We start from the raw sequence: 27708 nt of genomic DNA, 5'->3' as shown, positions 1-27708 counted from the left end.
CAGCATTTCATGAACAGTAAATTTCTCAAACAAGTATTTCAAGACATTCTAAAGTTTACACATAGGTAATACAGAACTGCAGTTTTCAAAAAAGAGCACGCTGCAAAAAAGAAAGAAAAAAAACTTGTCATCTTGATATTTTAAAAATTACTGTAATATATTTGATGAAATATTTATTTTTTTATAAGGGTCTGAACACAGAAGTTGTAAGCATGTTACAAAGGTCTAAATGATAGAGTCAAAATGAGATGTCATTATATCAAAACAACATAGAACACTCAAACAATTTGTTTAGACTTCGCCCATCAAAACAATTTGTCAAAACTGACACGTTCCTACAAAATATTATCATTTTGATAAAACAGTATTTTGACAGAAAACAGCTGAATCCTAACATTTTCAGTCAGCTTGCTGAACTACACATCCCTGAGAACCAAACTGGAGGTGGAAATGGGTGGAGATGGTTGCCCTGCCCAAGCATCTTCCTGTGCCACCAAGCAAAAGGCTCAGGTTGTGTCTACTCTTCCTGACCCATCTCCAAGTCCTTCATGGTAAGCAACATCCTCGGCTGTATCCTACAAAGCCCAGCACAAGACTCCCTCTGAAATAAAGTAAAATTTAAAAAGCTAGTAGTGGTTTTGTGACATTTTCCATTTTTTGTTCCTTTGTGGGCTCCCTGGAAAAAATCAAATGTGGCTGGAGATGCCTTCAAAAAGCTTTCTCATTTAAAGCTTTAAACAATCCACTGTTCTCCCAACGGCAGAGTTCTGTGGTTTGAATGAAATCACAAAATGATGAAACTGCAGGGCCCGAAAAGAAAAAAGAAACCATACATTGAAAAGCTGTTGATCTCATTTCTTAATGATGCAGCCTTACATTTCAAGGGATATAAACTTCAGAGCTCAGACACCTCCTTCTAGACACCTGTCTCAAAAAACGAAAGCCTTCAAAGAAAATATTAGATAGGGGATTTTCATGGAAAAAAAGGAAGCTACAAGCAACTGTGTATCAAACAACACACATGTTCAAAATACATTCCTGGAATCAGCAGTACATCATGGTCCCATTCATACGCATTCATAGCAAGCCAATGGATGAAAGGGTGATAACTACAATGGAATGAGTCACTCTTGTGCACTGCTGAAGGATGATGGTTTAAGCTACCGATTGATCTCCTAGCTCTTACAGCTCTCAGTTATCTAATTACCCTTTAAAAATAAAACTTTGAAAAGGTATACATTTCAAATTAATCTTCCTTGTTTAGACTGCGTGAGCTACTTCATGTGGTGAAAATATTTCGTATTCACTTTCTGATTCTCTTCCAAACCTCTGGCAAGCTCCATTTTTCACGCTACTGAAAACTACACAATTCCCATTTCTAATATCCACGCTGCACTTTTTATGATTTTGACCCAAGAAGAGGTTAACATGCAGACTTTAACCTTTGTTTACACAATTCTGCATGCAAGAGTATTCTTCAATTAGAAAAAGAAGTAAAAATGAAGAAAGGCATGAACATTTCGTGTGCTTTACACTCTCACCCTTACCACGCAGTTATACTGAATTTCAGTACACTGCAATGGCTATCTTTCTTGCTACCATTCAAGGCATCCAGAAATGATCCACTTGCACTCTGTTAGACAAAGCAAGAAAAATCTTACGGAAAAAAACCATCTCATTCTTCACAGAAGACTTTAATTCCTAACATCATATTTCAGTCCTTCACAGACATAGCATTCCCGTTGGGTTTCTCTAATCCTTAATTAACTATTCTCTTTATAACAATAAAAAAAAAGCAACGGGTGGCTTGGGAGTTGCTGCTCATTTTTGTAGCTCACTCTGGTCTGTGCTATGTGCCCAGTTCAGCTGTGGGAACTATCAGAGGGAGAAGAAGTGGATGTAGGATGCTACAGGAGAAAAGTGTGCATGTGCAGATGGGGCAAGTGAATGTTATCACTCTGAAGTTATTTTTCTGAATGACACCAAGATCTTACAGAAATCATTCCATTTACTCACTTCAGTCTCAGAAATGTGCTGTTCAGCACACTGTGGTTTTGCCATGCAGGAGATGGTGGAGTCACCATTTCTGGAGGCATTCAAGAAAAAGGTAGACATTGCACTGAGGGACATGGGTTAGTGGACATGGTGGGGATGGGTTGATGGTAGACTAGATGGTCTTAGTGGTCTTTTCCAACCTTAATTCAGAAAAAGCTGGCAGAAGGGTTGCTGCCAGCCACTGCTGAGGCATTTCCATGCAGCAAGCTCAGTTGCCTCAACTTCAAATACAACACTACAAACATTCTTCTTCAGAACCAACAGTGATGGCTTTCTGCTTAGTGTCCAAGATCAGAAGATTTGCCTAATAAATCCCAACAACAACATGGTCACCCTTGTGTCATTAACCTGTACAGCTTGCCTTGATTGACTGAATGGTCTCAGCTACCCATCCTGCATGCAAGCAAGTAAATGATCTACTCTAAGTACTGTGTCTTCCTTACTTAAAAAGTCAATATCCCCCTTGCTCTGGATTGCTTAAAATAAAATTAAAAAAAAAAAAAGGAATAAAAAGGAGGAGCATGTTGATAATGAGAAGTGGCTCTGCTCTCTGAAGGTGGCATTATCTATCAATTCCAATGAGATTAAGTACATTAAGGACAGAAATAAATTTATCAATTCTGTTTGTACTAAAATCATAGGACCGTTTGATTTGGAAGGGATCCCTAAAGGTCATCTAGTCCAGCTCCCCTGCAATGAACAGCAACAGCCCTTCTCTGTAACATGACTTCACATGAATAGCAATGCACTACCAAAGACCACTGGGATGCAGCATAGCTCTCCCTTGGGAAAATGGGAACTACTGCCATCCAGCCTCAACAGGTTGGTATTCAATGATTCAGCTTTTTCACTCATTTGCAGTGAGTAAACTTATTTTTATAGTATTTTTACATTAACTTCATCTGGAATGCTGTTCTGAAACCTTGTCATCTAGGTTAGGCACCAAACAAGAGAAACAGCTCCATTACACTGCCACAAATCAGGAAAGGCAGCTGCCTGGCAACTTCCTTGGGAACACCGAAGTTCCTTCAGAGGAACATTTTAATTTGAGTCACTTACCTATTCTCTTGTGTCTGCAGGTATAAAGGCTGATTATTCTGATTTTGCCATAGGACCCAACAGATTAGAAGAAGAATGTTTTACCTTTTGAATACCTATGTAATAATTAGGAGGAAACCTGCTTTATGACCACAAAAGTTACACAGGCTTCTGCAAAATGTCTTGCCTTTGCTCTTATCTAAACAGTGCCTTTGTGCCCTTTTTATGCACAGCAGTAACACTGCTCTCTGCTCAATTCAATTCCGGGTAGAAGGTAACTAAATCTCATTTAGAAATTAACCAGGAATGGCTCACTTAAATGGTCTCATACGTGTACATACACAGATAGAGCTGCTGGGAAGCATTTTTGAAAGCCAGGCAAAGCCCAGAATTTGAAAGCTCTGAACAAACCATATAACCATGGGGGTTCCTCATCATTAGTATCAATGTCCATTAGGGTGACAGCTCACTGTGAAAATAAGCATCCAAACTCCATGATTCTTGCCACTTAACCCCAAGCCTCCACGCGCGTTCCTTGATTACTTTTTCCTCTGCTTGCATTAAGTGCTGTGCTCAATGCACAGAAGAGATGTTTCATGCAAGATGAGAGCTCCAACTCCCAATCTTCAGACCTAGGAGTCTTAATGAATGCTTTGTCAAATCAGGAGTTTGGGAGCATTCAGGGTCATGGGGAACCTGGTATGTTGATTGTAATTTTGAAATCCATTTTTATCCCACAGAGATTAAAAAAAAAAAAAAAAAAGATAAGAACTCTGTTTTCCAGGCAAAATCAGCACCTTAACAACGGTGCACAGAAGTGGCCCAAAGCAGATGCTCAGCTGTTCGTTTCTTCTAAGCTTTATCTGAGTAAGAACTAGGACATGAAGTCATCTTTGCACAGATAATTTCTGAAGTCCGGATTTCTAAGTTCCAGCAGTCACTGGGGAGAACAACATGCCTGTTGCTTGCCCATCAACACTGATTAAGCATGCATACAGAACTTTGTATTCTTTCTGTGCATTCATTCCAGAAGAAGAACAAGGAAAGAGAAGAAACGTTCATTCACAAAGCTAACTGTTGTAGTTTTTGGATTCATCCCCAACCAAGTTAGATCCGGAATCAACAGCCATGAAGTCATCAGCTTGCTTCACACCCAGTTAGCATCTCTGTCCACCAGGAGGCATACAGTGGACCATGTCATCTGTACTACAAGTTATAATGGCACTCTCGCATAGTTACACAAGTTCACTCTGATGTTAGAAAGTGAAGCTTGTGGAGGAAGGGAGATTTGGGGGCCACCTGTTCTAGATGGTAAATCCTATCTCCTTGACTTGTCTTTGCAAGTGAACACAAGAGGCATTTTTACATCCTGTCCGGTCCCTTCAGGATCTTATACTCCAGTCTCAAATGGGTAACCTGAAAGTTATGGGTTGTTCTGTAAGTGGATGACATTGCAATGTAAATATTGCACCCAAGGCTCTGACCTTACGCCTTCAAACTCTGTCCAATTATCTCATGTACTAAGTGCCTTTTCTCACTCCCTAGTCCCGCAGCTGCGTTCTGAAGGCTATTCTTTGGAGACAGCTCAGTAAAATGAAACAAATTTACAGCAGTACAATGTTCTTAAATAAAAAACAAATCAGTGTGGTGCATGATCACTTCTTCTTCTCCAGCAACACCAACAGCCTACAGCAAATATCCACTATGAAGAAGGCATCAAAACACAGAAGCACATATATACAGAGACTCCCATGTCCAAAAAATCTATTCTACATTTATTTTTTTTTCTCATTTCCAATTTGCTACAGAAAGGTGGGAATTAACAGAGATAACATTTGCAGTTCACTATATGCATTGTTGCCCAGAGAGACTGTGAAGTCTCCTTCTATGAAGACATTCAAGACCCATCAGGACACCTACCTGTGTGACCTACTGCAGGGAACCTGCTTTAGCAGAGGGGTTGGACTCGATGATCTCTTGAGGTCCCTTCCAACCCCCGTGATTCAGTGATTGTATTGTTTAAAACAAAAACAGAAACAAACAAAAAAAGAGAGATGCCTTGATTATCTTAAGACAGAAACATCCCTCAAAAAAAAAAAAAAAAAAGCTTTGTTTACTGGTTACAGCAATAGACTATGAGAAGACTGCTGAATTTACTTCTCTCTTACCAAATTCACAAGAAATGCATGAAAGCAGGAAAATAGCCAAAAGACTGTTTCTTACTTAGCCTTTCTGCCTTTAGATGTTACAAAACTGAATGTCTCACCCTACACCTATCTTTAGATACAAAAAAAAAATCTACAATATTAACCTGAAATTTAAGTATCTAGACTCACGCTGTCTGAGATTACCAGGTGCTGAGGCTACAGACAGGTGAAACATATCCCTGACTGGATGGCCACAGACTAGCAGTCTTCAAATTGTACCTTCCCTTAAAGACTGTTTGCAGCCTGGAACGCAACCCAACGAACACATCAGGGACAAGAAGCAGAGCAAAACCTTGAATAAAAATTTTCGGGACTCATGCAGGAGGCTGGTGATGCTGTGTTTAAGTCAGGAAGGAACAGTGCTACAAGGTATGGACAGAAAACAAGGAGGCACTAGAATGAATTTAAGGACTTGCTTGCAGTTCTCTGCAAATCACAGAATCATTAAGGTTGGAAAAACCACTAAGATCACCTCAGCCACCTGTCAACCCATCCCCACCATGCCCTCTAACCATGTCCCTCAATGCCACATCACCACATTTCTCAAACTCCTCCAGAACGGTGACTCCACCACCTCCCTGTGCAGCCTGAGTGAATACCTCACCACTCTTCTGGAGAATAAACTTTTCTTAATATCCAACCTGAACCTCTCCTGGCACACAGCGCACAGCAGAACAGCTTCCTGAGTTCAGCAAAGCTTTCTCTGGATCTATTTTCTCTATCAACTCCAGCATGCAGGGAAGTGCCAGCATTTTTATGCCATAACCCTAAAACACTGTATTTCCCACATTTCTTCAAACATTCCTAAAAGTGACAGTGCAGAGAAAAAACGTGTGGGTTTGTGGTTTTTTTTTTTTCCAATACAAACACAGGAGGCAGATCACAAAATAAACCATCAATCAGAAAGTGTGTTAGCACATCCTGAGGCCAATTTACTTGTTTCATTTTGGCTTTTTTTTTTTTTAATTATTATTATTATTATTATTATTATTATTATTTTGTGATCAAAATGAAACAGGAAGGAGAACACAGACAGAAAAAAAGACGGGAATTCTGAATAAGAGCTTTCCAGTATCATGTAATAGCAACAGAATTAACCCAGAAACTGGATTCTGGGTTTGATGAAATGCTCTTAAATTCCCCATCAGAAAAATATTTTATAGGACCATCACTTAAATCTCTGCAGCACTTAACAGCTACCTGCACATCATGCAGGAGCATATGGTCTGTTTCAAGAAGAAAGCCCCTTCCGTGTTGACTGGGAGCCCACATTATCATGTGCAATGAGAGAAAAATTACACGCAAGTCACAGCTGGTTTGGGATCATGCTGGTGCTCACATCTGCTCCTAGCAGCTTCCCAAGCTTGCTATATGCATGTTCCTTATAAGCAAACTCAATGACAGCATTAGCAGAGCATATGAAGGGATGCTCTGCTGAAGATGTGACACTGGACACGTTGGTTTGTCCTTGCCCTAAATGATCATACAGAAAACCCCTGAAGTCTTCTCAGCTGTAGTAGACATAAATTAACCTTCAACCTGATAAAAAAGATCCATTGAAGGAAATGTGCTCGCTCACTTAAGTGTGCTACGGCTCAAATCCCTTGTCCTATTTACCCTTCCCTGTTCCTACAGCAGTGTGCAGAAAGTCACCTCCTTCTCTGATACAAAGGACAAAAGGCTGTGCCATGCTTGGACTATAAATTATAGTTTTTAATTTGCTTGTTTTGGTTTGTTTGCTTGCTTTTAAGTCTTCACAGACATCTCCAAGGGTAGCTATTTAAGCCTGTTGATGTTTTACATATTACATCAACACGTTAACTGTCTACGCTTAGTCCTGCTTAGTCTGAGATGATGTTTCCACCCCATAATTCCTCTGGGGGAAATTGCAGGAGACTGGGGAAGGGAAATTAGGCACAATTACCCAGAGTAGCCACTTAAAGTCTTTCAATTGCCATTTTTAAAGATGACTATAAAAATGCTTTCAGCTGGACATTCAGTTGACTGTGTCATGTGCTTTGCATCCTGTGTTATTTTTTCTGGGTCAATCTCTTGATTTTTTTAATGGCTTTGGGGCTTTCTAGCTCCACAGTCTGATAGCCCATGCAGAAAGATGCGTGACAGTAGAAGATAACCCAAAATAGACACTGATGGATACTCAAGGCGTGCAGAGCTACACATCAGAGCCTATGAGTGAGGCACTCATCTCAGAGGCACACACTTCATTTCTTCAATACAGACATTTCAGTTCCTTCAGTGACAACTCATCACATCTATAAGCAGGGATGTTTGGCAGCAGATTCCCAGCCATTCAATGTTTTCTTCTGTAGTTGTACAGTTTGCAACAAACAGTTGGATGATGTCAAATGATGGCTTCAATATAAAGGCCCAGTGCTCCTAAAACTGTCTCCTCAACCAAATTTTTATTTAGGAGCCTCATCAGGACCTTAGTCATAAAACAACTTACATCCTTCAATCCTTTGGCATATAAATGTCATGAGAGAAGGATTTTACTGTTCTATGCAATGGATGGAAGTTTTTTTGGTTTGTTTTACTGTTGTTTGGTTGGGTTTTTTGGACCAATCAATGGGAGATCTTCCCTGAAATGTCTCAAAAGTACCTTCCAAACATTCAGCTTGTTTTACCCACTGTTAAAAAGCAAGGTCACTCAGGAAATCTGTATTCACACAGAAGCCTGATGTCAGCTGACAACCTTTCCCTTCAATAAACTTCCTTGGAAATACAACTTCTCATTCACAGTCCCTGATTCATTCTGCAATTACTCTCTTCCTCCCCTATCTTTGTTCCTCCAGCACTACCTGCATTAAATACCAGGTCCAGAACCAATGGTTTTGTCACAGCACTGGCTGCAGCTTTATCTCATAGACTGTGATCAGAATTGTGAGCAGCGGAGGAAAAGCCACAGGATTTCAGCTATTCATCTTAATCTCTCTCTCTGAGCATCCTGAATGGAGTTTGAGTCCCACAGAAATCTGTTTTCCTTGCAAGAAGTCAGGAGGCACAACAGAATTTGGTCCTGCCAACACTTTCAGATAAATCAGTCTATTATCACAGCACTACTGTAGGAAGTCACCAATCTTAGCAAAAGTTGAAGCTTTGTGCTGTGCAAAGGGCTTGGATTTTGAAATAGATAAATGTAACCAAACACGTTCCCTAGACAATATTGAAAAAAAAAATACAAGTCTATGTGGGTTTGGACAATCAAAGCCCCTTTCTTTTTTTGTTTGTTTGTTTGTTTTTTTGTTACTACCACTGTTCACTGGAACAGGTTGCCCAGAGCACTTGTGGATGTCCCACCCCTACAGGCATTCAAGGCCAGATGGAATGGGGCCCTGAGCAACCTGGTCTAGCATACAGAAACCAAAGCAATGGGTTTGAAATTGGTTATCTTTAAGGTCCCTTCCAACTCAAACCACCCTATGATCCTATAACACCCACAATGTGGCACAAACTTCATGGGAATCTACTCCATCTAGCTCCAAGGAGACACCCACTAAAAATAAATGTGGTCCCAGATTAGTAGGAATAGACAACATAATGCATTTGTATTCTTTTCTATGGGAGAAAAAGCTGAGAAGTACCTCACTCCATGCACCCGTACCTAATAAAATCTAAAAAAATCCACCACCCCACATGAAGGTGTATGAAGTCCAAGTTTGAGCACATCCTCAGCTCACTGAGCAGCACTGTCCATGGATGCCTTTACGAAGTGAGCTCCACTCTTCCAAGCACACTTGCTTTTACCTCCCTACTGTGTCTTACTTGCATGATCCCCTCAGCTACAGCCCTGCACTTCTCAACCAAAAAAAATCAGGTCTCCATGATTTTTTCCTAAAAAGCATTGCAAAGACATGGAACGCAGTGCTAACACATCTAACCTGCTTTCCTTGTCATGACAGTTAACCATTAAGCAATGGCTCCAGCATGCCCATGTCCCAGTTCTGCCAACAGCTAGAGCTAGAAATGGACTTCAACCTCCCTGCATAAATCTGTACAGCAACAAATCCAGTGCAGATGCATGCAAGCCTTGCTGCCCACATGGGGCCAGGCTCCAGAGCATTTTTGTATAGCACAAGTAATAAACTGGATGTTAATGGCTTCCGAAACCCAAATGACATCCACTCACATTCAGAACTGACCACCAAGTGCAGGTGATTTCCCTGCTGGATAACAAAAACTTCACAAGGGTACCTCAGGCTGGACCAGGCTCTGAGCAACCTGATATAGCTGTCGATGCCCTGTCCATTGAAGGGGAGTTGGAGGAGGCCTTTAAGGGTCCCTTCCAACTCAAACAATTCTGATTCTACAACCTGTGGTTGGATGGCCATAGTTGTGGAGGATGGCTGATTCCTCAACCTGGCGGACAGGGAGAAAAATCAGGCTGTGCTGTTGCCTTGAAAACCCAAACACACACCATAGTGGCAGGATGAAAGGAGACATTCTTTGATATTCAAACACCTTCCAAATAGAAAAACAGGTATCAGGAGAAAACAAGCAGATCCATGTACAGAAATGAACTAATATCAAGCTTGACTGAAAAAGTTGATTAAATTAGTTTAATTTGAAAGCCCAAACAACCCCTGAAGGAGGTTCTTTCTTTATTGCTTTTCACCAGCAGCATGAGTTACTGAAGAAGTACCATGCGGGTATGAAATATTTATTCATTAAATCTTTCATAAAGCTCCACACTATCAGTTTCACTCAGAATACATTTAAAACTTGTCAAAGTCCACAAATATCACTGCTTTTCTTTCCCCTCCATCTCCATCCCCCTCCAGACTGTTCTTATAAAGAGATTCGGCTTTCAGTCTGCAGTAAGCGTGATCCACAGCTCTGCTGCTGCTTGTACACAAGGTACTGATTCTTTAATTGTAACTGGACAGTTGCAGTTAAAATAATTCAGCCTCTCCCAAGCCATCCAAAAGCGATCATCACTGCATACATGCTGCAAACCACACTGCTGCTTTACCATGTTCCTGCTGTAAAAATAGCAATGGCATTCATTTATGAATGCAGGCACTATGAAACATCTAAAGGGGGCTTATGAGAAAGATGGGGTCAGACTCTTTAGCAGGGTCTGCTGTGATAGGACAGGGGGAAATTGTTTCAAACTAAAAGAGAGGAGATTTAGATTGAATGTAAGGAAGATTTTATTTATTTTTTACAATAAAAGCAGTGAGGCACTGGAACAGGTTGCCCAGAGATATGGTGGATGCCCCGTTCCTGGAGATATTTAAGATCAGGCTGGACAGCACTCTGAGCACCTGATCAAGCTGTAGATGTTCTTGTTTGGTGCAGGGGAGTTGGGTCAGATGACCTTTTAAGGGTCCCTTCCAACTCAAACAATGCTACAGTTCTAACTCAGTAATAAGTGAAAACAAAAGCCAGGACAGCTAGGAGAGATGTGCATGCAAGGAGGGGTGAAGCCTGCACAGCTCAGCATCATACAGGTGATAGGTTGAGTAGGAAATTACCAAGGAAACAAACAAATCTGTGCAGGAATTGCCTGACAAACCCACTAGTGTCAGGCAGAAAGTACTGACAAAAAACACCATTTGTTTTCCATCAACCATAAGGACACTGAAAAAGGTATCTTTTTTTTTCTCCCAGACCCTGACAGTCCCAGGACAGATGGTCCACCCAAGAAAGGAACAGACATCAGAAAGTACATTCATTTTTCATCGTGTCTAAGTCACTGTTAGAAAGCCTCACTTCATTAGCAGAACCCCTTCTTGAACCCTTCCTTGGATGCCAGCCAACCTGCAGATTAAATCCATGCTCCAAGTTGGGAGTAACACAGTAAAATAAACAGTGCTACAGTACCCTCATCACAAAGTTCCACAGCTAAAGATATCATCTTACTACAGTTCCACCAGTCATACAGTTCAGTCCAGTCAAAGAGTAATGATAGCATAAATTTAGAAGTACAAATGAAAGCACTTTACAGAATATGCACTAGGACAGCGCAAGGATAATTTGCATCAATCAATCTATCACTTAAGAAATTGCACTGATACTTCGTGCAGGTGTGGACCAACCTTATTTTCCTCATATTTGGAAAAAAAACAACAATTGGGAAAAAAAAAAAAAAAAAAAAAAAAAAAAAAAAAAAAAAAGCACCTCAAAATGTGGAACAGGTACTGTCTGCACTGCGCAGTTCTAGCAGCCATATGTGCAACTTTTCCCCATCGGCCCATAAGCTGCCCAGTCAGGGCTGCTCCCATTTTGTTTAATGTATTTATAATTTGTGAGAATAGATAAATATAGATACAACATAAGATGATGTTGTCCCTAGAAGCCAGGCCAGCTAGAAATATTTCTGCTGAAGAAGCTTCTTGCTGAAAAATTACGTTTTGACTGTAGTTTGCTCTTTTCTTGCCTTTAGCAAAACAGAGCCTCCTTAATGTACCAACTTCAGCTTTTTGGCTGGAAACCTAAACCATCCCCCATGGCTTGAATTTTTCAAACACCTGATCAACAGCAGGGCCAGAATTCCTACCTACACATACCTAAACCACAGGGTCATTGCAGAGCCAGGGTGAAGGCTGGACGCCTCATGATGGGTACCTTCCTTAAGGACCTCTACTACTGCATTCCCAAAACACCTGACTTATGGACACAACCCAAAACTAAGGCCAGAGCAGTACACACCTCAATTCCCTTCAGTGTTTCTTTGTCAGAGTCTCATGACAGCAATACCAGGACAAGGCAGTTACTTGCAAGACCACCTTACAAGCCAACTAGCACCCTGTCTGTACAAGGCTCTCCACGCAAGGTTCTCTTCAACTATACCTCTTGACCCAAAAAGACATACTAAAATGAAAATCAGATTACACGGGGGAAAAAAATAGGATGTCTGAGCCCAGAGGAGCAGGAGATGCTCAGAAGCAATGCATCTGATGAAATGTATAACTCAAACAATTTGCAAGGCCTTTCCCACTGGCCACACTACGCCATATTTGCACAGTAACTCAATGTTTGCTTGTGTTCCCAAAAGACAGACGGGGGAATATTACTGTCAGTTTACCCCCAGAAAGGCTTCATTTGGCAACATGAAGTCTTCTGAAAGTAACTAAAGCCAATTCTATTTTACAAAAGACCTGCGTTTCCACACAAAAAGCAGAAGTAGCAAAAAGGCCACTTCCACGATCATGAAAGCACCATCCTGACATTGTGCAGGAAATGGGCTAACTTTTGAATTTTCAAACCTCGGACTGAGCCATCCGAGTCACATCAAGGGAAGGAAGGAAAATCTCCCATGGGCGCTGTAATGTAATCTTTTCTTCTCAGGAAAGAGAATGAAGGGACCCCACAGGGCGAGGGGGAGATGCTGAACCCAGGATGTGCTCCAGTGATCTCCAGCTGCTCGAAGACCCAAAAGGCAATGTTGTCAACTGATGCACTCCCACTAGGGCAAAGTTCAACCCAAATCTTCAGCCAGAGACAGCATTACATTTGCCTTTCATCCTCTCCTCCCTTCTGCCATCATTAGGAGAGCAAAGAAAAAAAAAAATGCTATTTTTTATATGTTCGTTAAGCATAATCTGCTAAATGTTCTATGGCAGTGCATAAAACTGCCTACTATGCTAATAGAATATTTAATTGACATTTATTTGCTGACTAGTTATTTATGCTAACGTCACTCCTGCATAATTAATACTCTGTGAAGTTGACTTGAAAAACATACATAAAACACTGCACTAAGAGTCATCTGCAGTGTTTAAAATGAAGAAATCCTGCAATTTATTTACACTAGGTTAGTCTAAATTTGGCTTTGATGGAATAATAGGATAAGGATTAAGCAAAAAAAGATTTAAAAAAAAAAATATCTATATACTACTTCAGAAACATCCACAGTCCTTCACAGAACAACCTGCCAAAGAAGATTTCCGAGTTTCATTTTACTTGGCTCAAGGGCCCAGTTCTTAGCTGATGTAAAATAGCATAAGCTCAGTGAATGCCTACTGATCTTCCCCAGCCTCGAGCTCTTAGGAAATAATATTTCAGGTGAGCCTTCACTAAAAGAGCTAAAGCAGGGCCAGATCTACTCTCAATTATACCAGTTGAAAAGCAAATTTATCTCAGATCATTCAGAGAAGGTAAGCCAACTCCTCACAAAGATAAAAGAAGTTCATCTTGCCCATCTGATCCTTCTACCTGCATTATAATCGCTGAGCTGCAGGCATAGTTTAAGTTCTCTTTCCTCTGAGATTATCAGGGGAAACTTGGCTTCTGTTAAAAAAAAAAAGAAACAAACAAACAAAACAAAAAGAACAACCAAATAAACCACTCATGATCACCCTTTCTCTCTGGAGGCCCTCACCTATTTTCAGGAATGTCATCTCAGTGGCACCTGAAGAACGCCATGGACAAGCTTTCCACATATACGCGATGTCTGAGAATGGAGCTAAAAGGCAAAGGACTGGGATTCATCATCACCACCCGCAGCACTGCTCCAAGAAAAGCCTTCTGCACTCCCAGGGCTTCTTGAATGACATTCATCCCAAATCCCAAACCCAAATGACTGCTCCAAGCTTGCTCTTCTTTTCTTTCCTCACCATTCCCCCTTGCTGTTCTTCTCCCCACACCCTGCACCATATATTGCTTCAATTCCATTCTTTTCCACTATAGTGCAGACCTCGCCTCTGTTCTAACATTTATATCCACCACCTGAACTCTAACAAAAATCACAGACTACATGTCAGAGAAATGCCAATCTAGATGGGAATACAACTGTCATTAACCCTGCCAGCAGTGGGGGAGTCAGAACAGGATGATCTTTAAGGTCCCTTCCAACGCAAGGCATTCTATGATTTGAATGGCAGCCTAGTTTACCACGGCACAAGTTTTTATCTTTTTTTTTTCACCCACACTCTACCCACTACTTCAGAATCTGAGTGAACCATTTGGTGATGGTTGCTTTCACAGAAAGCCTGGATGGGCAAAATGCTTTATACTCAACAGTCTTAGTGGCATATTTTACCTGCCAAGCTCAGCCCCTTGCAAGAGGGATTCATTACATCCTAGGATCAGGCTTCTGAGCTTTAATTCTGGTTACACTACCTGAAAGGAAGTTGTGATGAGGTGGGGGCCAGCCTCTTCTCCCAGATTAACAGTGATAGGGCGAAAGGAAAGGCCTTAAGTTGCAGGAGAGGAGGTTCACATTGGACATTAGGAAGAATTTATTCTCAGGAGGAGTGGTGAGGCATTGGCACAGTGGTGAGGCTGTGCAGGGAGGTGGTGGAGTCACCAGCCATGGAGGTGTTTAAGAAATGTGGAGATGTGGCACTGAGGGACGTGGTTAGGGGGCATGGTGGGGGTGGGTCGATGATTGAACTGGATGATCTTAGCGGTCTTTTCCAACCTTAATGATTCTACAAAGGCTGCTTTCCTACACGTACTCACAGTATAACGATCACTGTGATCATCAAATCCATGGCTGGACAGTGTTTTGAGGTTTCCCATCTGTAGTGGCTCATGGTAAAACCAGAGCACAGACCTGGTTCTCTCCCCACTGCGTTCCTCTATTCCTTTAGATCTCCAGCCTCTTCCTCCTCCTGGTTTACACTGTGAGCAGACTCAAGATCACCACACAAATCCAAGCTCAGAAATGTTTTATTTGAATTTCCATCTGTCAATAACACTGAAGCAAAAGCACTGCCACAATCACAGGTGACACAATCATCTTGTTGTCCAGCATCTCTAGTGCATCACAGAATGCCTTAAGATAGTGCCAGGAGAGATTCAGCTCTGTTGGCTCAGCTGTAAACCTGCAATCTGTACAAAACCACCCAAGTGTCAATCAAAAGACGTGCCTGCTCTGTGCGTGTTTCACAATGCATAATTTAGCTACTATCTTTGTCAGGTTCTCCACGCTGCTCCTCTACATGATGGTAAATGTGCTCGTGAACCCAACTGTCATCAACAAAGGAAAACAGCACATGGAAAAAACAGGCTAAAGGAGGCGAGAAACCTATTTTCCTTTCACAGTTAAGGGAAACACAACTATGGCAAAGTTAAGTTAGACTTAAATTTTTAATGCTTTATGAGTAAGAGATCTTACAGGATGAATGACGCTGAAGAACAACCACCACAGCTTCGTGCTGAGGAGGATAGCATTTGGTGAGGTATATGAGGTGATGAAGGCTGTCCCTGCCTTCATGCAGGGCAATATAATAGGGCAGATTTAACCAAAGAATGGAAAGCCTATGTTACATCCCACAACTACAGCACAAAAGCCAAATGCCATTCTGTTGCTCCATCCCAGCCACTGTCGATGAACTCTGAAGCACCTCCCCTTATGAACTACTTCCCCATACAAATTTTACAGTTGCTGGGGGGCCCTGGCAGAAAGGATGTAAATTTCATACTCAGCTCAATCAGGCAGAAGCTATCCATTGGTCTACACCACAGTTAATATGCAATAAAAAAGAAATCTCTGTCCCAGGACATGACTTTAGAGCTGATCAGTGCCAAAGCTAGAGACCATACGGACAGCTTCACACTTGCCTCAGCTAGTTCATGAATAAACATTCAATTCATTCAAATGAGTTCTATATTAACTAATTTAAATAATTTTCATTTTGCTTTGAATGGTAAACAGATCTATTCTGCCAAGATATTTGAGTTTGCAATTCAAATTACACACCGATTTGTAATGAGGAAAATATAATTAATGGCAAAGCTTGAAGTAACTACAATTTTACTCCTCTGATTTCCTGAAGGGAAGAGGGTGGTAGAGGGTAAAGCTTATGGGCAGACATACACTCACACCATCCTTTCATATGTCAATACAACTTACTGCAAACTGGAGCATTTGGCCCTTAGTCCAGAGCAGTGCACCACAACGTCAGGGGAAGACATGACATGACTTGACATTATACTTGCAGGCACCACGATGCAAAACTAACCCAGTAAATAATAATGCAACAGTCTGTAAACTAAATGACTTCCTTCTATTGGGATCATAAGCAATAACTATTTGGCAGCTGCCCCTTAAAATCTCTCTATGTGCTGAACATTAAATCAAGCTCTATTGATTCGGTAAACAGAACCAGCCCCATTTTTCATCTCTCTTTCATTTAATGATATTCTTCATCCTATCACTCTGTACAGCATTGCCTGGGATCACATTTGCAAGAGTAGAACCAATCAGTCCTATTTGATTACTAAGCAGAAACAAAGCATTGTCCCACTGCTGGTATTCTGCCCACTAAGCCAGTCCTTAGCAGATCTGCGTTTAAACAGAGCCCTCAGTTCCTGACAGGGAAAAAATCTTAATGACAGATAACTGGCCATGCTGTTTGCCAGCAGATCTTGCCAGCAGATATCCTCACTGTGATCCATACATGCAGAATCGAGCCCTTAGAAAATGAATCCATGCAACTTGGAGCGGGCTTTCCTTTCCACAAAGCACTTGACAACAAAATAGTGTGCAAAGCTAAAATGGCAAAAAATCTTCTTGGAGTTCACAGAGAACAGTTTACTATGTACCAATACAAGGTTTGATCCTGCAGGTTTCACCAGATGAAACTCTTAGGACCGCTGTGAAGTTCGGCTCATCAAGACTGAGAAAACAATTAAACACAGGATAAACTTCAGGTATTTGCATACAATGAAGGCACTACTCACTGCTTTCAATAGCTCATCAGAGCCAAGTTCTTCCTACAGCACTCCTGAAAACCCAACCTCTTCCTTGTAGTGCCCTCATGGGAGCAACCACCTCTTAAAATCCCACCCTGATCGTGGGCTGAACACCTCAGATCAACCCTCAGAATAGCTCTGTGGTTTATAAATGCATTTAGGACCTCTCTCTTTTCAACGAAGAGAAGTTCCAAAGGCTAAAATGCTCCTGGGCATTTTAGATGTCTCATTCCAAAATACAACTCAACCTTTTAAATCTTACAACAGAGAAAGGAAATAAAAAACCAACCAAACAAAAAACAACCACATGTCCAATAAAACAGTACCTACAGTTGCCCAGATGTAAGAGTTTGGCATACAACCATATCACCTGGACAGAGAAGAAAAAATGCATTGCACATTTGCATTCACTCAAGCAAGACAGCTTACGTGAAGTAACCACAAACCAAAGAGCAGATTCCAGCAACATTTTCATGAAAAGCAGTTGCCTCCAGCTATAAAACAATCATTTTCTATTACACCAGTCGACGAAATCTTTCACTCCTTGAACCTGGCATTTTGAGATTTAGTTTATGGCACTGTACACCTTTTCCAGTAACATTGATTACAATCCACATAATAAAAGATAGTTTAAGAGACCAATAAAATAAGAAAAAAAAAAATAACCCTTCTCACATCAGCTTGATGTATTATTCCTAAGCCAACAGATTTCTCAGCCATATTTGTCTTTAATACTTTTTTAAGCAATCAATCCTCCGTTGTTCTAAAGACAGTCAGACCAGAACAAAAACATCACTGTTTAACTCTAGTGTTCAGCATAGACAAGGCAAGAATGAGGCCATTTCTGCTGTTTCAAAGACTGTACCTACGATCCAGTTTAGTGGGAAGCAAGGCAACATCTACACCAGAAGTCATGCATGGCACACAAAAAGCACATCTACTTCTTCAGCAGCCACGTGAACAAAAGAATGAGTTCTTAAATGAGACTTTTCTCAAACACATCCATGTGCTGGAGGCCAACCATTCATCTCTTCTTCCCACAACCCAAAAGAAACTGAATATATAGAGGGAATACACATGTGACAAGTGCCTCTGCCTGGAGCTACGCAGAGGTAAGGATGCACAGCTGTTCTGTTCCTGTATAATGACAGAAAAAAAGAACACCAACAAAAAAAAAAAACAACAAAAATCAAGCATTTTCCTTACACACTCAGAATCAATTGAGGAACAAACATGTTATTAAAAAGCTATTCCAAGTGCCATAAATCTACAGTTCTCACATTTCGCTTTGGCACACCCAAGAGCTGAGGACTGGGACATACCCTAACCTACAACGATCAGATTTTCCCATCTTTATTCACGTGGGTCTACTTTTGGAATTAAAAGCTGTAGAAGTCTGACAATGGAGAGCAAAGCATCTGAATACACAGCCAAGTTAAATTTGAGTGTAATCAAGATCAGATTTTGTTTACTCTTTTCTCACTCTAAATTTGGTCCTTTCTTTCGAAAAGTGTGAGACAACTTGTTTCCCCTCACTGGAAGTCACGGGCTGGCAATTCACCATTCCCTTAAGACAGCCTCATCCATAAGCTTTTGTTCTTAAGACCTAGGTCAAAATGCCTTTCCTGGAGAATGACTGGCAAATTGAATAACCCATAGATCTACAGAAACCTGACTCTAAGCTGTTATACAACAACTTCAGTGAAACTGCACCACTCAACATCAGCTGAGCATCTGGAGTATCCATTCCATACCAACTGAAAGCCTAGAGATTAACAGTCAGACCAAGACTAGGGCATGACTCCAGCAAAACACATGCAACTTACCATCTGGAGGCATCAGGACCTTGTTGTTCTGAGTACACCAGCCAACAGGGTGAAGGTCTGCTGTCATTACATCACACCAAAAATCTGCCCTCCGGTCATCCCCATAGCCACAGTAACGAAGCAGTAAGAGTTGTCCACAGGTTGTGATGATTGTAGCCACCCAGTATGTGTCTGGATTACTCTTGTTGGCCACTTCCAATTTCATCCCTGGCTGAAAACTGCTTTGGAGGCTGATTTCAACCTTACAAAATGAGAAAGGCATAGTGTTACTTTTCCTTCTTTACAGGGAGGCTCCTCATTTAACTAAGCAAGCCATTAAAGAGATGATCAGGAATAAGACGTTAGCTGACCATGCTCCTTAATAGCAATAATACAAGGAGGTACAGTCTTAAGCTAAAAGAAGGGAGATTTACTTCAGATAGCAGGAAGAAATTCTTTACTTAGAGTGTGCTAAGGCACTAGAACAGGTTCCTCACAGAAGCTATAGATGCCCCATTCCTGGAGGCATTCAAGACCAGATTGGATGGGGCATTGTGGATGGCAACCAACCCATGGCAGGGGTTGAAACTGGATGACACTTAACATCCCTTCTAACCCATAATATTCTGCTATTAATACCAACCACCTTCTTCACAACCTGTCTGTGCAGGACCATTCCTACTTCACTAGTACATCCCCATCATACAAGGTCCCATGTACTCCAAAGGGATCCATCAGCTGTGATAAACTCAGGTGAACTAAATCTGAGAGGGACTGTAGCCATCTGAGCTTCATAAATCTCTACAATGCTCAGGAGAAAGGTGGTGTAACTGCCCTTCACACAGCTCCATCAGGCAAATCCCAGGACACATGCAAAGTAGAACAGGAAGGCACTCTGGGAGTTAGGCCCAGCTATTACAATTGGTCATACAACAATACTTGTACACCTCTTGAGGCTTGTAAAGCACCAAAGGCTGAATATTGTACCAAGCAGACCAAGGAGAGTATTTCCACCATATCCACAAGCAGAATTTTAAGGCATACCCAATTTGCTCTCCTGGTGTGTATTCTCATAAAGACGGTGTAGGATACATGGCAGAGAGAAATAAAGGCCTTGGGTCACTGTTCTGCAATCTGATGGAGGAGTCACTTGTTTTTATCTCAGAAAGTCACAAGCAACTTGTTCAAGGACACTGGAGATGCCATGCTCTTCTAGGACACTGCAGAGACTGTTGCAGACACGTCATAACACATCTCCCAAGGGCCAGCAGGATGTGTCTAGGTACTGTTGATACACAAGAGATGAATGCCAGCCCATTCAGAGTACAGCTTTGTCTTCAGAAGACCATCCAAAATGCAGCCATGACTCCCCATGTAATTTTAAGGAGACATGCTTAAAGGTTTCCATGTACTTTGTGTCCTACTGAAGCCAGAGAGATTTTGGAATCTGGTTTAAGGTTGTCTCTGATTTAGTTCTCACTTACAGAGGAGCAATAAAACGCCTCCTCTGCTCGCTGTGATATATCATGGTCTATGTGGCCAACTTCACAATGCCAAGTTGCTGGAAAAAAACAGAGCTCCTTGGGTATGCCCAGTTCTCCCTTACCCCACTCCAGCTTACAACGTGAGCAGTGTCCAGCCAAAGGCATATGTTATTTGCAGATTACAACACTCCACATACTTTCAGATATGCAGGCACTTCCATCAGCATCAGTGCTGGGACTGTGACTAACAGAGATTGGAAGAGACCTCTGGAGATCATTTAAGATGGAGGAAAATCTACAACGTTTACTAGTTTAGTCCTAAAATAGGATCTTAACTTTTGTGATGCTAAGGGTCCTCATGAATAATCCAGGATACACGATCATTTGTAGCTTCTGTTCTTGCTCTCACCACGAATAAAGACCAAAGTGGAACACTTGAGGCAAGAGACTTTAAATGAAAATCATGAAGAGGGGGAATAGAAAGACTTTGTGAAGTACACAGCTCCCAGCAGGATCCTCTATTTGAGACAAGAACCAGGGTTAACACCCTGGGACAAGATGTTCTTTCCAGACAGCTACTGGGCCAAGGATAAACTACAACAAAATTTTACCACTGTACTGTAGTTCTCCAGTACAGAAAATTAGGATCCTTCATCTTGCAATACTCTATCTACATGCATAGAATAGGTAACAGAGGCTGGTATTATTTATTTTATATATATTTTTTCCAGTTGTAGGGACAGGTTTTTCATCACTACTGCTCTTTATCTCCTCAAAACAAATCAAGAAACCACCTGGAGGCAAAGGTGGTTTAATGGCATGAAGGCAGCTATCCAAATGGAGACTTATCTCAAAGGAGCAACAAATTCTTCAGGAAACTTTCCCTTCACTGCGGTACAACTATATGTTCCCAAGGATTTCTGCCAGCAACCAGACTCAATGGAAGGCAAATGAGAGCATCACATGTGAAACACTTCTCTTCCTGATTGAGATATCCACATCATCCAGAGCATTTAGGTCAGGTGAATGAAGATGAGAGAAAAGGGGCTGGTGAGTCCTATTACCAGATGTAGCTGCTACCTGCAGCTGATGGGCCAGGTCAGAGGATGAACAGAATCATCTGCACATGACTCACAGTTGAGGACAGAGAACCACCATGATTGGGCATAGCTTGATACAGGTAAATGCACCGTAACATCTGAAAGAACAATTCTGCATCTGACTGAAAACAAAGACCTGGAAAAATATATCGATTACACCATATGTGTACGTCTTTGATGATGATGAAGAATCTGTGCACTAGTTTAAGCTCCATCTCAAGTCCTCGTGTAAAGGCAGACTATGGACAGCACACACGTAGGCCAAATAAAAGACATTAAACAACTGTTTGCAGATGGAAAAATGGGTCCATACAATATCCTTGACAGGCTCTGCTCCTTGACAGGATCCCTCCTCAAAGCATACTCCGATCTTCTCCATCATTCAGAATTTCAGAGGCTCTGTATACTACTGCTAACGTGGGCTGGAGCCACCATGTCCTAACTACCGTGACACATATAGGACTCTTTAACATCTGCATACAACATAGCATCCAGGAAAGTTATCACCAACTCCACTGTTTGGTTCCCACATTCCTGAGGCAGGATGTTTAGGAAGGGGGTTGATGGATTCCTAGGGACCATGCTGGGCTCTGGTGGCGAGCAACCCTGCTGGTCAGCAAATCATGCACTGAGAGAGCACCTTCAGAGAAATAAGATGCTCTGGTGAGATGAATCTCTACAAGTTGGAAAGGATATCAACAAATTAAGAAGGAGAAAAAAAAAAAAAAAAAAAAAAAAAAGATGAGTATGTAAGGAGAGCAGAATGAAACCTCATAAAAGATATTTGAACCCAGTGGCATAGACACTGTGCTCTGAGTGCACAGAGCTGATGTCACCTAACAGCAGCAAGAGGGCCTGGAGCTGCATGGACAACAGGAAGTACTCCATCTTATTTTCACATACACTGCCACAGAAGGCCAAACTCCCCACAGAACGGACAGATTCCATTTCAGCTGGTCAGGAACACCGTAAGAGGGAACACATTCAATACTAGCAAGGCAGACAATGCACATACATGTTTGAAGGAGGTGTGGGGAGCAGCACTGGCTCCTGTTTCCTCCAGGAACTCATCCCAGTTGAAGTCTGCATCCTCAATGCTGGAGCCCTCATCTGTTCAAAAGGAAAACAAGAAAAAAAAAAGTAGTAGAAAGAAAGGAAAACAGCCCAAAATGCAGCCAAAGAAGGCAAAAGCTGTATCAAACAGTTCAGGGGAAAAATAGCAACTGATACAAACATCAATGTGAGAGAAAAAGCCTCCTTGAAGATCTGTTCTTAGCCAGCTTGACTGGTTCTTAAAACACTTTCAGCAGATTTTGGGACTTTATCAGCCAACACTGTGAGACCAAAATTGACCCTGCAATCATCACAACAAGGGAACAAACTCATTATAATGCAACAGGGACTGTGCTACAAGAGTTGATTGTCAGCCTGCTATCACAGGGATACAGTGGCCATGCCCATGTCCCAGCCTTGGGTTCCCCCAGACTGCTAATTGCAACAGTGTACTGGTGATAACAATGGATGTTGTTCTTGTTGGCTGAGCAGCATGAAAAACAAGCAACCCAGCCCTTAGGGCTGAGGGGAGACAGTTTCAGCTCTGCTATTCTATTTCTCCTTGCTCAGCCTTTCTCTGCCCTCCAACACCCAAGAACCCCAATGGAATCCTTCCACCAGCACCAAAGCTGCTTTTCCAAATCCCCAGGCCACTGCTGCATTCTTGTTGCCTGCATTTATCCTTGCCCCATTTCAGATTTGAGGCTCTGCATCATGTCTTCCCCGCTCACACCAATGCCCCCTCACAACCCTTCTTTCCCCATAGGGAAGGAGTTGACATTACTCTTTTTTTTTTTTTTTTTTAAACATATCCCCACTGAGCAGAGCAGAGTTGAGGCCTGAAACCATTGCTGAAACACACACAGCAATAATTAAGAACAAACTGTCTTTCACTTACAGAAAATCAGCCACATCTGATTGTTTTCATTTTGTTCCCAGGCATTCTCACAAACTCAGTTACATCCCCAGAGCAAAAATATTTACAGTCTAGCAATGAGCTGTTTGCAATAAGCGTTTATCAAGGAAAACTACAAGAGACCCTTACCTGCACACACATTTATCAGCGTGGTCATGATGTAATTAAAGTGACTCATGACAAACTGAATTAAGGAGCTTCCCCAGATAGTTTTATGAAGAAAATGGCAGGGTTAATTTATTGAAATTGTTGCTACAGGTCTCCAGTTTTCAAGACTAGAAAATTATACTGTGTAATGGGAATCTCTCATCATTAAAAGGGGAAGAAATAGGCTTTATTTGCAGACATATGTATGCGAAGGGGAAAAAAAAAAAAATGTCTCAGAGGAGGGTTTTTGAGACAGAGTTGGAAGAGGGTAAAGATTTGTCTGGGAGTTCAAAGAGCAGCACTGAGCTGTCATCACCATTAAACACTGCAAACCGCTGCATCAAGCCTAACGTCTGGCTCCATACCACCAACTCAATTAAATATGGAGATGTAAATCAACTCTTACTCCCATGTAAAGTGGCAAGGTGGCTTGAAGACGGCTGCCTCCTGGCTACCAAAAAGAACTCCAGGCACAAAAGGAGGACTTTGCTCATTCTTGGCTGAAAGACAAGGACAGCTTAGCCAAAAGTAAGAACTCTGTGCACAAATTGCTAAGACTTAGCTATATCATGCAAGCAAGCAACTTTGATGATCAGGGAGAACTTCAATCTGAAAATCAGCAACCGGCTGGAGTTATTTTTTAGAGGAGTCAGGTTCAGAGATTTCAAGGGTTAATATTTTTTTAAAAATGTATGCAAGTTCATGGGTATATGGGCAGATACGGCTATCCATCAGAAACTTACAATTACTCCTATGTTTAAGCAACTTTCTATCCCAGGCACCATCAATCACAGTCCTACTATAAGCCAGTAACTTCTGATGTGAAAAGCAAGAGGCAAAAAGCTAAAGGCACACCCCTCTGCCTGATTGTTTCCCGTTCTATCACCTGTTTGTGCTTCTGGTGCTGGGATGGGTTACTCAACAACCCCAAAATCATCTCCACCCAAACATACCCCCACGTCTTTCCCCTCTGCTCAGCTATTTCTGTTTCAAAGCATGAGACACTTCTCTCAGCCCACAGTGCTCTCTGTATCTTCTCAGCTGTCATTCCTTTTTCTTGCTCCAGCTGTCATGGTTAGTCCATCACGTTTCTCTTTCTCTTCATCCTTCCTCAGCATTCTTATGGGAAGGAGAAATATCACAGAACCATTTGAGTTGGAAGGGACATTAAAGGCCATCTGTCCAACTTCCCTGCAATGAACAGGGACATCTACAGCTAGATCTGGGTGCTCAGAGCCCCATCCAGCCTGACCGTGAATGTGTCCAAGGATGGGGAATCCACCATCTCTGCAGGCAACCTAATTTCCACAGAGTGGTAGAAGGGCTTTTAAGCAGTTCAGCACATACCATCCATGCAAGGAGCAGTATCTCCAGAGAGACAGGATTTGGCAACACTAAGTTAATTACGTTAGCATTAAAGATGCTAGTTACAGATGCAGCAAGCCCTCCCCTCCTTCCTAATGTATTATTGCCCATGACCTACTCTGCTATATGCCAACCCACAGCCACCAGTCACACTGTTCCCACAGCCTTGCCAACAGATTCATTCACATGCAGTCCAACAGAACTCCCAAAAGCGCTTGTTTTAATAACGACCCTGATCTCTCCTTTCTAAAGCCAAATAGGGAGGTCCAAGAGGCCAGGGGAAAGCGTTACGAGTATTCTTTCCACAGCAGTGTGAGCTACAGCTTTCCTTCCCAGTCAATTCATTTCTCTCTGACACATCAATAGTCTGACTCCTCTACGGTGTTTTATCTGCAGACTTTATCAGGAAATTACTTTTACAAGGTCTGTAAAAATAATGTTGGAGTACTCATTTATCATGGCATCAGTGTTTTATTTTGCTTCATTTTATCACAATCTTCACCAAAGATTGTGAAGCGAATGTAAGCTTCCAAATCTGTTTTTAAATGGATTCTGTTCCCTTCTAGAAAACCTGGCAAGGGGACATCGTGGGCAGACTCAGGGCGACCCAGAGTCAGGGGGTACACTCCTACTTAGATCCACAAGTACAGTAGTTGGACTGCACACAAATCTTCTTGCCCATTGCAAAACCCCTACTGCTGAGGAACACAGGATACCCTTTGCCAGCCTTCCCTGAGTATCTGCTGGTCCCCAATCAAAAGGCAAAGTCTCTCTGAACATACAAAGACAACTGTGCCCACTTAGGAAGCAATGATCCTAAAGGCAATCTGTTTGTCAGTCCTCAAGCCACACACTCCTACAACAAAGTCCTGGCTCTGCTGGAGAGACACAGAGCCCCAGGTGCCAGCGTTTTGCAGAGCTCCCTGTGAGATGACAAATTTGGCATTAGGCCTACTTTACATATCAGCTCCCTTTCCAATTATTGGTGCTTAGGCTCAGTGCTCTTTTTTAATGAAAGAGTCAAGGCTGGCTAGCCTACAATATGGTGATGTATAAACAAGTCTAGGATGGCAAATAAAATCAACAAGTCATTATCTCTGAGCCCCTGAATGGCTTTAAAGTGCTCTGCAGTCCTTCATGCATTGACACTATAAAAATGCAACTATTCCAGATGTTATCAGCCTCGCAGGATGAGATAAAAGACGCAAAACCTGTGGCTACATAAGCTTAGATTTTTCCCAGGCTTACCCGAAGGAGAACATCTTTGGAAATTACAGTATTTGTGGAAACTGCTAAGCTATCTTATTTACAGGCATATAAATATATTCATGACTTTGTTCACTCACAAAGAACTGAAAGGCAAAATGATTTAGGATTAACACACAGGGGAGGGCTTGGGGCAAAGGGGAAATCCTGATCAACAACAAGCCTCCTATACCTCCTTGGGAGAGTCACCAAGTCACATATTCTCAAAGACAGTTAGGGTCCACACGCCGGTTTCTGTTGTTTCAAACCCAATGCCTACAACTGATCACCTGCACCTCATCCCAGAGAGAGCTCCTACAGCTCTCTCATAGATATAAATGGATCCAGCAGTGTCTAGATAAGGCTGCCCACTCTGGAAATGCCATCTCAAGATAAGGATCCACCTAACACAGTCAATCAGGATCCTGATGTCCCTTTCTATTCCAGCCAGGTGATTTTTCAACTCAAAGACAACCCAGTGCTGATGTTAAAATGAGATGACTTGTTTTATAGAGCTACAAGTCTCTTTAATGGTGACAGCAGCATGGAACTGTGTGATGGGAGGGTCAGGTTGAGTGTCTGGGAAAGGTTCTTCATTGACAAGGTGATTTGAGGCCTGGAACAAGCTCCCCAGGGCAGTGGGCACGGCCACAAGCTGCCAGAGTTCTAGAAGCATTTGGACAACATTTTCAGATACAGAACTTGAGCTGGAGCCAGGAGTTGGACTGTATGATCCTTATGAGTCTCTTCCAACTCGAGATATTCTATGATGACTTTTTTTTCCAACTGTCTTAAGGCATTACAATTCCATATTCAGCTGGTTAACTCTAGATGATCCTTAGCTCTCTATGCGAAACCCTATGAAAGAGAAGCTTTTTCACATCTACAGCAGAGCCCAAGATAACTATTATGTTTTTAACTAAGGGAACATAAAAGTTTCCCACTTCCTTTAGGTGGGATGAATCGAAGTTTCTTAACACACACAATTTCTGGGGTGCTCAGTGGGAAACAGTGAGAAGTGGACCAATGATCAAGCTTTGCAAATGACTTGAACACAACGTGGAATCATAGAATTGTTTGGGTTGAAAGGCACCTTAAAGATCATCTAGTTCAGTCACCTGACACAGGCAGGGACACCTTCCAGCACAACACAGCACCATCTGAGAGAACAGATGCAAAGAACATAGAAGTCAAAGCAAAGGACACTGAAGCCAAAGCAAGCTGTTTTCAAGCATTCACCCCAACACTGTTACCACTGCATTTTTGAAGTTGGATCAGTGATTCACCCCTGGTGAGATGGCCTACTTCTATGGAAGCAGACTTCAGGCAGCCCTTTAGAATGCTTGCATGCAAGAGTAGATTTTCATTTGCCATTACACCTCAGGATCCTTTGATGAAGAACTGCTGTTACAGAAATGCACAAGATTTCTGGAAAAGCATTAAAGCACATTAGCAACAACATCATTACCACAAGGCAAAAATGAAACATTTTGTACAGAGTAACTGACAGGTGGCTCAGCTTTGTGCTTCACAAGTTCCTCAGCTGAGCTTTCCTGAATAAACACGGAATAAGGGTGAAGTTACTGAGCCAATTTTACCCAGCAAATCCTTATCATTCAGTGCCCATCT

General features: G+C 41.9%; 1 protein-coding gene across 4 annotated transcripts in view; it reads right to left on the bottom strand.

The window, feature by feature from the left end:
* Positions 1–27708, bottom strand: part of SFMBT2 (Scm like with four mbt domains 2) — a 114179-nt gene that overhangs the window by 72784 nt on the left and 13687 nt on the right. For 2 of the 4 annotated variants that reach the window (XR_008206236.1, XM_052680970.1), the window contains exons 3-4: positions 22369–22463; positions 18791–19031 (exon numbers count right to left, since the gene is read on the bottom strand). The exons of 1 other annotated variant lie outside the window; for it this stretch is intronic. Coding sequence is in view for 2 of the 3 variants with exons in the window: in XM_052680970.1 (XP_052536930.1) it covers positions 18791–19031; positions 22369–22463 (336 nt within the window). In the remaining variant the exon portion in view is untranslated. Of the gene's footprint in view, positions 1–18790; positions 19032–22368; positions 27508–27708 lie in introns of all 4 variants that reach the window. One more of the 4 variants, XM_052680971.1, reaches the window with a different exon arrangement.

This window comes from Tympanuchus pallidicinctus, unplaced genomic scaffold (assembly GCF_026119805.1).
Source record: "Tympanuchus pallidicinctus isolate F22 unplaced genomic scaffold, pur_lepc_1.0 scaffold19, whole genome shotgun sequence".
In the NCBI taxonomy this organism is placed as follows: Eukaryota; Metazoa; Chordata; class Aves; order Galliformes; family Phasianidae; genus Tympanuchus; species Tympanuchus pallidicinctus.
Note: the sequence above shows the minus strand (reverse complement) of the source record. Positions and strands in the feature narration are given on the sequence as shown.